Genomic DNA, 15801 nt, shown 5'->3' with positions numbered 1-15801 from the left:
GCTGAAAGTTTTTTTAAAAATCATAAATGGATGCTGGATTTTATAGAATAAAATTTTATTTTTTTCTCCATCTATGATCCTATGACTTTTATTGTTAATTTTATTTATGTAGAGTATCACATTTATTGATTTGTGAATATGGAACCAATCTTTCATCACAGGAATAAATCCCACTTGATCATGGTGCATGATTTTTTTAATATACTGCTGAATCTGGTTTGCTAATATTTTGTCGAGGATTTCAGCATCTATGTTCATCAGGGATATTGGCCTATAATTTTCTTTCTTTGTAATGTTTTTATCTAGTTTTGGAATTAGGATGATGCTGACTTTGTAAAATGAGCTGAAGGTCTTCCCTCCTCTTCTATTTTTGAATAGTTTGAGGAGAGGTGTTAGTTCTTTGAATGTTTTTGTAAAATTCACCTATGAAGCCATTGGGTTCAAGACTTGTTTCTTGGAAGTTTTTTTTTTTTTAAGGTTTTATTTATTTTTAGGGAAAGGGAAGGGAGGTAGAAAGAAAGGGAGAGAAATACCATTGTGTGAGAGAGAAACAGTTGCCTCTTCCATGCCCCCAATTGGTGACCTGGCTGAGAATCAAACCAGCAACCTTTCAGTTCACAGGCTGGCACTCAATCCACTGAGCCACACCAGGGCTGTTTCCTGGGTTTTTTGATTGCTGCTTCAATTTCACTAGTTGTAGTCTGTTTATTAAGATTATCTGATCCTTCCTGACTTAGCTTTACACGACTGTATGTTTTTAGGAATTTATCCATTTTATCCAGGTTATTCAATTTGTACTTATATAATTGTTTGTGATATTTTCTTAGAACCCTTTGTATTTCTTTGGTGTTAGTTGTTACTTCCTTTTCTGATTTTATTTATTTTGGGTCATCTCTTTTTTTCTCAATGAGTCTGGTTAAAGGTTTGTCAACCTTGTTTTTCTTCTCAAAGAACCAGCTCTCGGTTTCATTGATTTTTTTTTTTTTGCATTATCTTTTTAGACTATATTTTGTTTTATTACTGCTTTGATTTTAATTATTTTTTGTCTTCTACTTTCTTTGGGTTTTGTTTATTGTTCTTTTTCAAGATCCCTTAAGTTTCAAGTTAGCTTGCTTATTTGAGATTTTTCTTGTTTCTTGAGAAAGGTTTGTAATTCTGTTAATTTCCCTCTCAGAACTGCTCTTCCTGTGTCCCATAGATTTTGGGTTGTTGTGTTCTCATTTTCATTTGTTTCAAGATATCTTTTAAGTTCTTCCTTGATCTCATTGTTAACCCATTCATTGTTTAGTAACATGTAATTTAGTCTCCATGTGTTGGTGTGTTTTTCCATGTTTTCCAGTGATGGATTGTGATGATTTCTAGTTTCCTGTCATCATGGGCAGAAGATTGAAATCATATCAGGCATCTTCTGACCACACAAAAAATTCATTACATCTACATTTTAAAAGTTTAGTACCTTTTACTTAACTGACACAATATTATAATTAATTCAGCAATGTTCCATTAATAAGACACAAGGTAAATGATTAATGTCTCTAAAGGCCAAGGTAGTGATAGCATGATCATATTTTTAATTCTTATTGACAGTTTCTTTCAGTTGCTTTGGAATAGATTTCTCCCTTTAATGAGTCAGGAAGCTCTGACATACCATTTTTATCTTTTTTTTGTTATCATTAGATATAGGCAGTGCATCTGAACTTTGAGGAAAATAAGTCTTCTAATCTCCCTTAAAAAAAACAACCTTATAAATTGTTCATTTCTGGGATTTTCCACTTATTTATTTTTCCATTACAGTTTACATTCCATATTATTTTGTATTGGTTTCAAATGTACAACACGGTTGTAAGACAGTCATATACTTTACAAAGTGGTTGCTCTGTTATTTCAAGAACTCATCTGGCACAATATGTAGTCATTACAATATTACTGACTGTATCCCTATGCTGTACTTTACAGCTCCCTATTTTGCGACTACCAATTTGTATCATCTCCCTTTTTAAAGCAAAAGATCAGGCTCCAGAAACAGATGAGGATTTTAATCTCTTCTCCACCTATAATGAACAATGTGACTTTGGGCAATTTCTTAAGGCCTCATTTTTAAAATATAATTTCTGTGGTCAGGAATCTAGGAGTGGTTTTGGGGAGGTGGGGTTTTAGCTCAAGGTTGCTAATGAGACTACAGTCAAATGTTGGTCAGTGCTGCAGTCACATCTAAAGGCCTGATACAGAGCTGGAAGGTCTACTTTCCAAGTGGTTCACTTACACGTTTGGCCAATTAGTGCTGGCTATTTGCTTTAATGGACTTTTCCAGTGTCTTCATACCATGATGGTTGTCTTCTACTGAGTAAATGTTCAATCATAGTTGATTATAACAATGGCAGTGTTGTATCATTCAACCAAATAAACCAAATTGATTATATATTTCAACATTTATATGAGGCAGAACATTTTTAAATTTTCCTTTTGAAGTGAAGCTACCAATCACCCTTGACTGTGTCTGGGAGGGCTTCTGGATATTGGGGGTTGTGGTCTCCTCAAATAGTATGATTGTTTCGGCATTTCACAGAAAACTTTGAATGTTTACTTTGAGCAGTCAGTCTTTCACTGATTATATTTATCTATATAAAGTTCTCCAGAGGCCCTGATTTTGAGGTGTGAATTTTTATATACCAAGTGAAACACAAAATAATTTTAAGGGGAGAATTTATTTTGTAAAAAATAAAAAATTGCCATGGATTTAATCCATGAATTTATTTGAATGGCCATTTAAAGCTTTTATTTTGCATGAAATATGTCAGCGGGGATGTTGTAAGCAAGGCAGCATGACCAAAAGGAGTCACACACAATGCCAGGTTTATTATGGTAGATCTCCCCAATAAGCCAATAGAGTCACATGCAGGTTACACACAAAGAGCGGGGCTTACATAATATAAGCAAGCAGTGCCATGAAGTCCTGGTCACTGGCTAGGCCCACAGGTGGAGAGACGGACGTTGTCTCAAGCTATAAGGCCAGAATGGTGGCATAGCCCAACGGAATGGAAGTCTAGAAGAGCTCCAAGGATGACCCATGGTACAGTCAAGCGCCAGTGTTAGGTGCTAGGAGCTCTGAGTTATTGCCAACAAGAGGTGGAGGTCCCACTCATATTGGTATCCACATGGAGTCCTTATCCAAGGGTCTAGACCTATGTTGTTTTGGCATTCCTGTTACACCCCATTACCTCAGTCTTGATATAGCACTTGACATAACTGTCCTGGCTGAAAGTCACTCCATATTGGATTGTTAAAGGTGTCCAAAAAGTTTGCTCTGCTCTTGCTCTAAACAGGGGAGGAAATAAAATCCAAACAGCTTGTATTGAAAAAGCCCAACATCTTCTTTGGAGCATCTTTTAAGTGATTTTGTTTTTTTTAGGAATTGCAATAACTGGAGCTTTTTACTTTCTGCAGATATATCAAGCAAGTTGTTTCCTTTCTACTTTCAAAAAGTTACCAAAATCCAAAAATTGGGAGAGGCAGCAATAACTTTTGGGAGCAATACAACACTGCGAGAAACAAGGAAATAGTTACTTTGGAACCCTCACCAGGGTCTTATACTACTATTAATACTGAGTCTCATCTAATGCTCATGGTCTCCCTCCCTCGTCTTTCCTCTTGGAACAGTAGCTTCCTGCTTTTTCCAATGTCCCTGTGATCTGAAGCTGGCATCCTTGTTCATCTATCATCCTGTCTCAAATCAGAGCCTGACTGGGGATCCCTTCATGACTCCGTGCCTCCACCTGGGCCAGACCTCTGGATTCTGCCCTAGCAATGCTGCCTAGCCCTGCTTTCTTTCCATTTCTTTCCTCTTTCCCACTGCCTCTGCCACAGAGTCAGGTCGATTCCCTCCTGGTTGATTGCAGGGTTTCCTGCTGGCCTCTGGGTCCCTCCAAGTCACACCCTCTAAGCTGCTTCCAGATTTTGTCTGCCCCAAAGTCTTTCATGTTAACTCACTGTTTATTAAAGATCCAGGGTCTCAGCCTGCCACTGGAGTGCTCTACCCAAAGGCACCAAGTTACCTTTTACATTTAATTTTATCACTTCCTCTTTGACTATCTTAAAAGGGACTCAGCTTTTATCTGACTTCTTAGTTCTTTGCTCAAGCTGTAAATGCTGTGGGTTGAAATCCCACCCATCGTTTAGTGCCTGTCTCAACTGCCACCTCTTTTGCAAAGATTTTCCCATGGCCTCCTTTCCTCCACAAGACTTCTTGTCTCTCTTTTTAGGACACTCACTGAACTTTGTATCCCTCATGATATTTAATCATAATCAGTTTCTTCTAATATAGCATGAGAGTACTTACCTTATCATTCCTGCAAGATTATAATGTACTTGAAAGGACAGACATAATCATTCATCTTTTTTCTCCTGTCAACTCCTAGGCATGGTTTTGACAATAGGACTTCAATAAAAATTTGTGTAAATTATTTAAAAAAGTATTTAAAACAGGAAACAGCAAAAATTGTGTTTATCAGACACAATGTAAAGTTATGCAGAATAAAGAAATTACACATATAAATATAGACACTTACATGTGTATGTATTTATCGTTTTGTTAAGATGCCTCTGTTCCAGTACTGAAGGATACAAGGGTGTAGGGCACGGCTTTTTATTTCCGGACTACCACTCAGAAAAAAATTAGCTTTTTCCCCGATTACAATTTTAAGACAGAAAAGTGGCTTCAAATTATGTTCAGCTTGGGACCCTGTGAAAAGAAACTCTGGCGAACGTTTACTAAGAGGAGAGAAGTTGCTTTGAGGCGCCGGAGGAGATGTGCCTTTAAGAACCCTTCCAGAGATGCCTTAAATCTGGCGGGCAAGAGGTTTGGGCAGAGGGACGTGGGGTGCGCTCCGTCCGGGACTTCCTACTCCGTGGGAACCAGACCGACCTGCTCTCGGCTGCAGCCCAAGGACCCAGCCACACTCCCTCTCCGCGGCGTCTGGGCCGTCTGGGCCGGGTAGGAGCGCGCCGGGGGCGGGGCTGGCCGGCAGCTCGCTGGGGGCGGGGGTTCGGTGTCCCGGAGGCGGGAAGCTGCTCTCGTTTGGGGTTTCTAGTTGAAGGGCGAGAAAACAACCGGTCGGTCTAGGTGGAGCCGTGCGGGCGGGGAGAGGGCGGAGGGCACATTGCCTCATCCTGTACATTTTACTGGAAACGGAGCGCATCCGGAGGAGGGGCCGGGAGGAGGCCCAGACGCGGCCAATAGCCGGGCCGGGTTCGGGGGACAACGGCACGGTGCCAGTCCCTCCTCCCCGCCCCTGGACCTGAAGGCGAGTTATAAAGACAGACAGACTCGGGCCGCGCCCGTGCCTGCGCCCTCCTCCTTCCGATAGATCTAGACGCCTTCTCAGCCACAACCTCAGCCGGGGGCAGCCGCGCAGGTGTCTGGGGGTTCCGGAGCGCCGAACCTGGGAGCATGATTGTGGACAAACTGCTGGACGACAGCCGCGGCGGAGAGGGGCTGCTGGACTCTGCCGGAGACGGCGGCCTCATGACCAGCCCGCTCAACTTGGCTTACTTCTACGGCGCGTCGCCTCCCGCCGCGGCCCCGGGCACCTGCGACGCCAACTACTCGGTGTCTGGGCCCTCGGCGCCTGGCTCCCCGGGCTCCGACTCCTCCGACTTCTCCGCCTCGTCCGCGTCCTCCTGCGGGGCGGTGGAGTCCAGGCCGAGAGGCGGCGCCCGCGCGGAGCGGCTCCAAGGTACCCACCGGCCCAGGCAGGGGTGGCCCCAGCACCCAGTACCCAGTCCACCCACGGCCCACATACCGCCGGGAGGGGAGAGTCCGGCTACCCAGATGTGAAGTGTGCCTCAACCGGGTGCTAGTTGGCTTCTGCGTTTTCCTTAGCGGAAGTAGATAATCACACTGGCCGTCGCTTATTAGGCTACTACTGGATGCCTTAGTCTATGCTGGGTTTTTGATATAACTCGATGCCCTTTGACCGTCTGTGAAATCTGGGTGCCGTCCGGCTGTCTTCATAACTTGAAACGTCTCATAACGTGAAACTTGAAACAGAGAACTCTGGCTTCTAGGGGATGGGGGGACGAACCACATTAGATTTTCCTGTCCTCCTCCTTTTTCTTTTTCTTAAGTAGTTTTATTAAGCTGTAATTCACATACTGTGGTGAGGTTTGGGATCTGACGTAGGTGTAGGTTTTTTTCTTGTGGCTTTTTGTGTGCGTGAAAAGGTTTGAATACTGTATTTAAGGTCATGACTTATTTCTTCCTAAGTACTTGTGGAAATTTTAAGTAAAAGGACTTCATGTTAAAGAAAAGAAACCGATATTATCAAGACGTAAGGAAGGTGAAGCTGGACTGGAAACCAACTGAGCTGCCCAATCAGGGCCGATTAGTTTATTTTCTTAATGAACTGAGTTGCATAATTTGGGGGAAAACAGGATGCCACTGTGGCTAGACTACAGAACCTCTAGATAACCTCAGCTGTTAGAGAATGTACTCAGCATGATTTAAAGCACGTTCTCTTTTAGGTGTTCTCCGCTCTTAGCCACCGGTGTTTTGGTTGTATTTTATTTTAAAAATTGATTTTCCATTTTCACTTAAAGAAGCGACTTAAACCACTTGGCTGTATAAGGTGCTCTCTGTATGTTAAGTGTTAGAGAAAGCAAAAATTGTGTGTGTGTGTGTGTGTGTGTGTGTGTGTGTGTAGAACCTTTTCCCCGTGTTTGGCTTTCATCTGGTCGAAACTATTTTGCTAGTCCCTGGTTTCTGGCATAACTACAGGAGATTTGTGAAACTGATTTTTTTCTCCCTGTGATGTTGAAATATTAACTCCTGTCATTCCAGAGAAATGTAGTGTTAGATTCTGGCAAGATATTCCTAAACCTAAACATAAAACCAACTAGTCATTTAATTTGTGCCGTCATTAAGTTGTTTCTTTCGTATTTGTGATATATATGTTCAAATTACACATTGTTTCTTGTCCTGTCTTTTTTCTTTTTTTCCCCACTTTCAGTGAAGCGGCAGCATTATTCATTTTCTGACTTTTTGCATGTTTACTTTGTGTTCAACTCATCCCAAGAGGTTGTGAAAGAGTAATGGTCAGAAGTGGAATGCTGTACTCATAGACTACATTTTAAAGTGTATTTTAAAATTTAAGTATGAAATCAGATTACGGATTTCCTCTTTACTTAGAAGGCCCCTGTGAGCAATTTCAGAAAGAGTCAGTGAGGGGAAATCCTGCTTGCGTCTGTGCAGATGTGTTTAAGCTCAGTGAATTTAAGCGGATTTCTTGGCATAGCTGATTGGTCTGAGTGAAATAATAAGCAGCAAATCTAAGACATTGTTAATTGTTAGGCTTTGCTACATTAAGATCTTTGGAGGAAGTTTGTTTTGTGCTTTCTTACTTGAGTAGATTAACAGACTTTTAAATTTTTATGTGGACACAAAGTCTTTGGTTTGAAAAGCTAAAACTTCATCATTGGCCCCTTGCTCTCCCCCATGGTTTTTCATGTCAAGAATAATTGTAGGTCTATGAGAGTTAGGGTGGCAAACCTGTGATACTGTTTTATAGGTTAATAGGACTGAGAGACAGAGAGGCTTGATTTGGGCTTAATCCATTGGCCCTGAAGACCCCTGAAACCACATTTGTATAAGCTTTAATTCTTTAGGGTGCTTGACTGGGAAAGGTATCAAGCAGCATCAGACCTTAAGGAGGGCTGGCATGTAGGTCATTGACCAGAATGAGTTGGAAAGGCTTGGCGTTTTGGGGACTGGGGACTTTATTTGTTAGACAACTATGCTTTTGAGGATACTAAGATTTGTGGCTGTGAAGAGATTTAATTGGGCTATGTTTTGTTTTCTTTTGAACAGTTGAGCCCCATATGGGGGTTGGAAGGCAGCAGAGAGGACCCTTTCAAGGTGTTCGTGTAAAGAACTCGGTGAAGGAACTCCTGCTGCACATCCGAAGTCACAAACAGAAGGCTGCTGGCCAAGCCACAGATGATTTTAAGGTAGTACTTATTTTTTGTTTTGGGACAGAGGTCAAGAAGATTAATCTGTTGGAGTTACTATTCTTTGCTCACCGAAGTCCAGTAAAAGTTTTGTAAACCACAAAGTCCATAGGACAGAGAGCATATGTGCCTTGCTGTCTGCTGTATTCCTATCATTGAGCCCAGAGCTAGGCACTTGGTAGGTCACAAGAGAAATTTAATGAATGAATAAATGAAGGCAAATTTGGGGGCAAGGAAATAAGTGGATTTCAGTTGAAAAGGAACATTTTGACTAGAAAGGGAAAACTCAAATGCCTTATTAATTTTATGTTGATGTAGTTGGACTAAGGTGAAAGTGCAAATGGGGGAACTTGCAAGAAAGAATGAGAATTAAGATATAAAATAAATACTGATAGAAATGCTGATAGGTTTATGGTGAGCTGTAAAAGTAGTAGCGATAAGTATGCTTATTGATGTATATTAAGCAGGAAACCATTTAATATTACACTAAATTGGAAATGTTTTTTCCTTATAGATACAAGGTGTGAACAGAGAGCAGTTCACAGGTAAGGGTGACTTCTATTCATGATATTATAGTGGCTTTAGAGAGAAATAAATGTAGTGTGATTATGGGTAAAATTTGCGAAATGAAATGATCACAGAGTCTCTGTTTTTTTCTCGGGTATAGAATTGACAAATACAGTGGCATACAGTGGGAAAAGGAAAGGACCTGATTCGTTGTCTGATGGACCAGTTTGCAAAAGGCCAGCTTTGCTGCATACCCAGTTTTTGGTAAGTATCTCACTGTTTTCTTCTGAATACCTTTTGGAAATTATTTCTGGAATAATTTTGGAAGGAAGGTGCGATTTACTTTTTCTTTTTAGACACCACCTCAAACACCAACACCTGTGGAGAGCATGGAAGATGTTCATCACAATGAACCCAAACCAGACAGCAGTGCCGATCTGCTTCAGAACATCATCAACATCAAGAATGAATGCAACCCAGTTTCCCTGAATACAGTCCAAGTTAGCTGGGTGAGCCCTGTTGTGGTCCCCCAGAGCTCTCCCCGAGAGTGTCAGGACTTCCATGGAGGGCAGGTCTTCAGTCCAGCTCAGAAGTACCAACCGTTCCAAATCAGCAGGTCCCCACACTTGATGGATCAAGCTTCCATGTACCAGTATTCTCCACAGAACCAGAACATGCAGCAGCAGCAGCAGCAGGCACAGCAGCAGCCACAGCCCTATTCCCACAACCCAACTCTGGAATACAGTCCTTATTCCAGAAATTCTCAGTCCCCCAACTATGAACCAAACGTCTTTGATAACCAAGAACTACAGTTCTGCCCAAACCAAAGTTTTGCATCCCTTCTAAATAGTCATGGGGAATGTGAGAATGTTGCTATTCCTGTTCAGACTTCCCCCAGTGTTCAGCCACAGAATGATGCCCACGTGCAAAACTTCAGCATGATGCCACACAGTGCCTGTGAGGCCATGGCAGGGCATGATGGAGGTTCTGTGCCTTTAAGCACTTCACTGCCATTCCAGAACATTATTGGAAATCAAATGAACACCACACAATTAGGGAAGTCATTTTTTCAGTGGCAAGTGGAGCAGGAAGAAAGCAAATTGGCAAATATCCCCCAAGACCAGTTTCTTTCAAAGGATGCAGATGGTGACACGTGAGTATCCCTTTACCTTGTGTACCTAATTTGGTAAACTATACTTGTTGTGTGTAATGGGCAGAGAATTTCTTTACGATTTACCAAGTCTGACCTTAAGTAAATGGTTTGCTAATCAAGGTGATCAGGATAGCTAGAAGCTGCTGTTCAATGATAGTTAATATTTTAAGAAAGAGTTTTCCCTTCTTTCCTCCCCTCTCTACCCTGGCTGAACAAATTACCTGTACTAAATTAATAAAAATAAGTGTCATCTTTGAATAACTGGTTTCAAAAGACCAGCATAGACTGCCTCTATAGAGAAACAGATGATGATTAGTTGGTCAAGGTCAACTGTGAGTTGATTTGTAGATTGAATACTTATCTGTCTTGACATCTTTCTGGCCTTGGGCAAGCTATGCAAGTCTTCTGTGCCTCAGTTTCTGGACATGTAAAATGATAATACCTCCCTCACAGAGGTTTGTTATTTTTTTTGGTTTGTTTTTTTAAAGTGTTTAGAGAGAGGGAAAGGGAGGGAGAAAGAGAAGGAGGGAAACATCCTCCTTCTCTTTCCTGTGAGAGATATATCAATTGGTCGCCTCTTATGCGCCGCCAGCTGGGGACCTGGCTCACAACCCAGACAGTGCCCCCTGACAAGAAATTGAACCTGCGATGATCTTTTGTTTCGCAGGCTGGCACTCCATCCACTGAACCACACCAGCCAGGGCATTTGTATGAATATTAAAAATAATAGAAATAATATTATAATTTAATATATAATAATTTTTTAAATAATTTAAAGTGATCAGTATGGTGCTTAGCAACCTTTTTTTTTTATTTCTTAGAGGCTAACTCATCCTCTTGGAAATTAGATGTATTACCAACTTAGGAGAAAAGACAGTTTATGCTGTGTAACGTTTTATTTGTGGGAACTAGCATATCAAGAAAGGGGCTAAAAGAATATTTTTTTAAAGATGAACTTAGTGAAATCAGAAGTAATTCACCTCTTTTCCTTCCCTTGATTCTTAGATTCCTACACATTGCTGTCGCCCAAGGAAGAAGAGCACTTGCCTATGTCCTTGCAAGAAAGATGAATGCCCTTCACATGCTGGATATTAAAGAGCACAATGGACAGGTGAGGACGCTGACAGAGTGAAATGGCGAAGATGCTGTCGTTGTGACGAGAATGACAGCCAGTGTCATATTTATTTACAGATAGTTTCAGAGCTCAAGACCAAGAGAGTTTAGTTAATATTAACTTTGAGATATTGACTCTTTGCCGCCACCAACCTTGAAGTTATTAACATTAACTTTCTAGTTATTAGACCAAAGACTAAGTGGGTGTAATAAACCACACCTGAAGTTTATTGTACTTTTCTTGTGTTACATAGTCTTACCACTTATTAATAGGATTTAATTTTTTCTGTGTGGATTTTCCCCTTAGTTTAGGTTAATATTCTTTGTTATGATAGTGTTGTATGTTTAAAAAACATATTTTTCTTCTTCTGAATGTCCGCAGAGTGCCTTTCAAGTGGCAGTGGCTGCCAATCAGCATCTCATTGTGCAGGATCTGGTGAACCTTGGGGCCCAGGTGAACACCACCGACTGCTGGGGAAGAACCCCTCTGCATGTCTGTGCTGAGAAGGGCCACTCACAGGTGCTTCAGGTAAGAGGCAGTAGGCCAGGCTTCCATCAACCATTGTCCCAGGGCTTGGATGGTAGAAGTTGGATGCGGGTTGCCTGTTGTAATAATCTATTTTGAGTTGACTTATTTATTTCTTGGAATACTAATAGATTATTAGCATTTGTGTAGCTTGTCTCTTGCTAACAGATATACCTGTTTTTAAATTTTGCAGGCAATTCAGAAGGGTGCAGTGATGAGCAATCAGTTTGTGGATCTTGAGGCAACTAACTATGATGGTAAGCGAATGACACTATTGGGTGAAAACCACTTATACAGAGAGTCCATTAGTTCTAAAGATATGTTAAATTTCACACCAAGAAGGAAGGGAGGTATTTAAAGCTAAAAATATTCTATAGATCAAATTAATACTAGGAACCGATGGAGGGATTATTCAGATTGCCTTACTAGTTTTTGTGGAGCCCATTCGAATGGGCACATTAGAGATCACCCTCAAGGTTTGTAATTGTAGAACAACTGAAAGACCTGATGGTATGCTTGACCAGCCACTTATGATGCTTTTTCTAGGCCTCACTCCTCTGCACTGTGCGGTCATCGCCCACAATGCTGTGGTGCACGAACTCCAGAGAAACCAGCAGCCCCATTCACCTGAAGTTCAGGAGCTTTTACTGAAGAATAAGAGTCTGGTTGACACCATTAAGTGTCTGATTCAAATGGGAGCATCAGTGGAAGCTAAGGTAAATTCACAGAAGAGTTTGGAGATGGGACGGGGAGAAAAGTGGTTACAGCAAAAGACCTATTCCCAAGTAGGGATGAAAACTTTCCTGTTCTTTTTGTAATGGAGTTGAGTGGTAAAGTGTGGATAGTTTAAAAGATCATCTCAGCTGCTTTCTTGATTTGCTTTTAATCTTCAGATTATTATGCAAAAGGCCATTTAGCTATGAAATAACCTTGCCTTTGAAAGGACAAACATTTCTGAAATTGTATTTTCATTTTAGCATCTATTTTCATAAACTGATAATCAAGGCGGTGCTTTTTGTAAGGGTTGCCTGCTCTTCTGTTTTTTAAAAGGGAAAGTAGTTTTTTCTCTTCAAATTTGAGATTCACTTACTGAATATCTCCTATGAACAATGCACTGAGTTCAGGGCTCTGGGGAAGAAAATGCCTAAATCATAAGCTGCCTGGGTCCTTGGAGACCTGACTGTTTAATAAAAGAGGTGGGAAATGTAAATGTAACTAATTGTAAGTCTATAGGGTGTCTACAAAGTCTAGAAACATGGGCAAGGAAATAATAAATGCTTTATTGCATTATATTATAGCACATGATAAAACAGTAGAGTCTTGTGTTTCTACATTTTATGGCCACTCTGTATGCAAGCATAGACTGTGATAAGAGAGAGGCATGTAGGCAAAGTAATAGGGAATTTAACAGGAAGGAGAGATTTTGTCTCGTTTGGGGTTAAAGAAGGCTTTGTGGAGAAGGAGCGTACAAAGTGGGCCTCCCAGGTAGTTGAGAGCCTGGGTGAAAAGCATATTAAGACACGGTGTGTGGATGTTCATGCTTTTTCCCCTCTTGCCATTGACAAGGATCGTAAAAGTGGCCGCACAGCCCTACACTTGGCAGCCGAGGAAGCAAATCTGGAACTCATTCGCCTCTTTTTGGAACTACCCAGTTGCCTGTCTTTTGTGAATGCAAAGGTACTCTTCGAAAACTTCAATAACAGCATAAGAGAACTTTTTTTACACCATTTTCAAGCTTTCGATCTGTTTTCATGGGAGTCCCTTTCTTGACGGGTGTCATTTCGTCTCTTTGCCTTTAGGCTTACAATGGAAACACTGCCCTCCACGTTGCTGCCAGTCTGCAGTATCGGGTGACACAGTTGGATGCAGTCCGCCTGTTGATGAGGAAGGGAGCAGACCCAAGTACTCGGAACTTGGAAAACGAACAACCTGTGCATTTGGTTCCTGATGGCCCTGTGGGAGAGCAGGTGAGGGTTACAGAAGCAACAGGAAATGCTTTCGGGCACTTGGTCTGAAACATAAAGGGAGATAAGTTTGTTCAGGGCGGAGGCCAGCTAGTGCTCTTTAGGCGGGTTCTGTCAGTGTTTGTGTCTGTCAGTAGTAAATGAGTCAGTACCTGTAGAGTGTTCAGGAAAGTCCCAGGCACATTGTAAGGGCTCAGTAACCATCAGCTGTTACAATTATTTCTATTTGCTAACTGATACTAATTAAGAAATAAGAAGGTATTTATGTAATTTAGAACCTGGGGCTATTTTATACTTTAAACAAAATTATGGTTTACTCATCATATGGTTATATATTTTCTTTGGGGATTGGGCAGTTTCACATGATTGAACTTTTCTTGACAACAAGAACTGAATTTTTTAAGAACTTTAGGTATTTTTGATGGAAATTTTTCCCTGGGGGAAATGAGGATGATGTGGCTATAAGTAGGTCATGACATATTTTGATAAGCCCAAAATAAAATATATGGAATGCAATTTAACTGTTTCTTTGATTCACATTCCTCATAGAACCATAATGTTATAGGAACCCATGGGAAGGAATATATTTCCTTCTAGGAATATAGGAATATAGGTCTTATTTAAGCTGTTGGAGATTTTCAACTTCAGACAATTTTAATGGAGATGCTCTTGCACTCAAAGATAGGTAAGCTTTGAAAGGAGTTACAGTATTTTTAAGTCACCATAAAATCTTGACATGTTCCTTATTTCTTACTATACTTACAACTTGACAGGATGCTATAGAGTATATAAGAAAGGGACAAAACTATAAAGGAAATATGCTGCTTTGACCATAAAAAATAAACCTTACAAATCCTATTTATTTCCATTCCAGATCCGACGTATCCTGAAGGGAAAGTCCATTCAGCAGAGAGCTCCACCATATTAGCTCCACTGACTTGGAGCCTCGTCGGCAATACTCACTGTCAGTTAGGCAGTCCTAATATATGTATATAGACCATTTGCCCTGTATTAGCAAATGTAAGTTGTTTCTATGAAACAAATATATTTAGTTCACTATTATATAGTGGGTTATATTAAAAGAAAATAAGAAAAATATTCATCTTGCCAGATTTTAATATTTCATACCCAGGTATCTGGGATCTAGACATCTGAATTTAATATGAATGGTAAAATTAATTTCAATTAATAGTAGCTTTTGGTTAGGAAAAGGCTTTGATTTGTGGCATAAGGCATTGCTCACGTAGCTATTGCCAGTTTAAAAGCAGGTAAAGTGTAAACATTCTTTACGAAAAACAAAAGCATTTGGAAGGAAAAATATAAATCTGGATATATTGTTGAGGATTCATTTGGCACGTTGCAGTACCTGATAGTTATTGGTGTTGAAAAGTCTCTAGTCATTGGACTAGATGAAAGCTACCATGGTTAAAATTTGATTTGATTTTTCAAACTGTATATAATTGTTATTTTTGTCTTTTAGAATATTTGTATACATTTTGTCATTAACATGGCCGCATTGGAAATGTATAAATCAATAAAATAGAAAAGAACTAGTAAATTGTCACTATTTTAAAAACTTGCACACATTCAAAGGAGGTGCGTCACCACCCACCTGCAGTCTCTGTAGATGAGGTAGATGGAGAATTAATTGTTCCCCTGGTGACTGACAGAGGTCTGTTTAAATTTTAAATATGCTTTCAAATGAGACATTATTTGTAGAGATTGTGTGTTCTTAAAGAGACCCTCATTCTGACTCACTTTTTTGAATTAATAGTTCACTTGCTCTGTTGGGAATTTTGTTTTGCCTTTATAAGAACAACAAAAATCAATATTGAAATGTGTCTTACTGGGTTTCCATGTGAAATAATGATAATGTGCCATGATGTTTTATATAACCAGGAAAAAAAAATCCTTTATTTTATAGTGAACTTAATTCTATTAATATTATTTTGCATATTTCTGGTATACTCTGAGGAACTTATTTGGATTTGATTGCATACTAATTCATTGTATACATTTGATTTAGTAAAAACTTTTTTTTATAAATGAGAAGTTTCACAAGCAACTAACTGACTGATCATTTTTATAGTTTAAATCCTTTTTAAAAAGATAACCTTTGAATTGATCACATTGTTTGATCCAGTATGTCTTGTGGACAAAAGTTATAGTTATTTGATATTTGTAAATATGGCTATGAAATGAAACAGTCTATTTACACTCATGGAAACACTTCTGCATAATTTTAAATAAACATTAATTCAGTAATACTATTTGTCTTATGGATGTACATTTTCTTTTCCTAGTCCCTTGTTTATATTTCCTAGTCCCTTGTTGAAAAAGTGCTGTTAATTACTAATCTAAATACCTTTAACTTAGCTAATACATTTTAATTTGGATTTTTTGGAGAACATTTTTCCTAAAGGCACATAACATCAAAAAAACTGCTAAGTCCTAATAAGCCAAATAATGGTTTATTAGGTTCTGAAAATAATTTTAATACATATTGATCATTTAGAAGTTTATGTGCTAAACAAGCT

The 15801-nt window shown here is 39.8% G+C and overlaps 1 protein-coding gene across 1 annotated transcript; it reads left to right on the top strand.

Moving 5' to 3' along the window:
* The first annotated feature begins 5342 nt into the window (after positions 1-5342).
* NFKBIZ (NFKB inhibitor zeta) lies at positions 5343-15332 on the top strand. Its single transcript, XM_054577337.1, has 12 exons — positions 5343-5732; positions 7862-8001; positions 8516-8546; positions 8669-8772; positions 8865-9661; positions 10667-10772; positions 11157-11303; positions 11494-11557; positions 11847-12016; positions 12867-12977; positions 13100-13267; positions 14139-15332. Exons 1-12 carry the CDS (start codon positions 5447-5449, stop codon positions 14190-14192), a joined length of 2178 nt encoding a protein of 725 aa, XP_054433312.1. The 5' UTR covers positions 5343-5446; the 3' UTR covers positions 14193-15332.
* The last annotated feature ends 469 nt before the right edge of the window (positions 15333-15801 follow it).

Source organism: Pteronotus mesoamericanus, unplaced genomic scaffold, assembly GCF_021234165.1.
Source record: "Pteronotus mesoamericanus isolate MK-2021 breed Mesoamerican mustached bat unplaced genomic scaffold, CSHL_Meso_final contig_42, whole genome shotgun sequence".
Taxonomy (NCBI): Eukaryota; Metazoa; Chordata; class Mammalia; order Chiroptera; family Mormoopidae; genus Pteronotus; species Pteronotus mesoamericanus.
The sequence above is the reverse complement of the archived record's forward strand: the minus strand, read 5'-3'. Positions and strand labels throughout refer to the sequence as shown.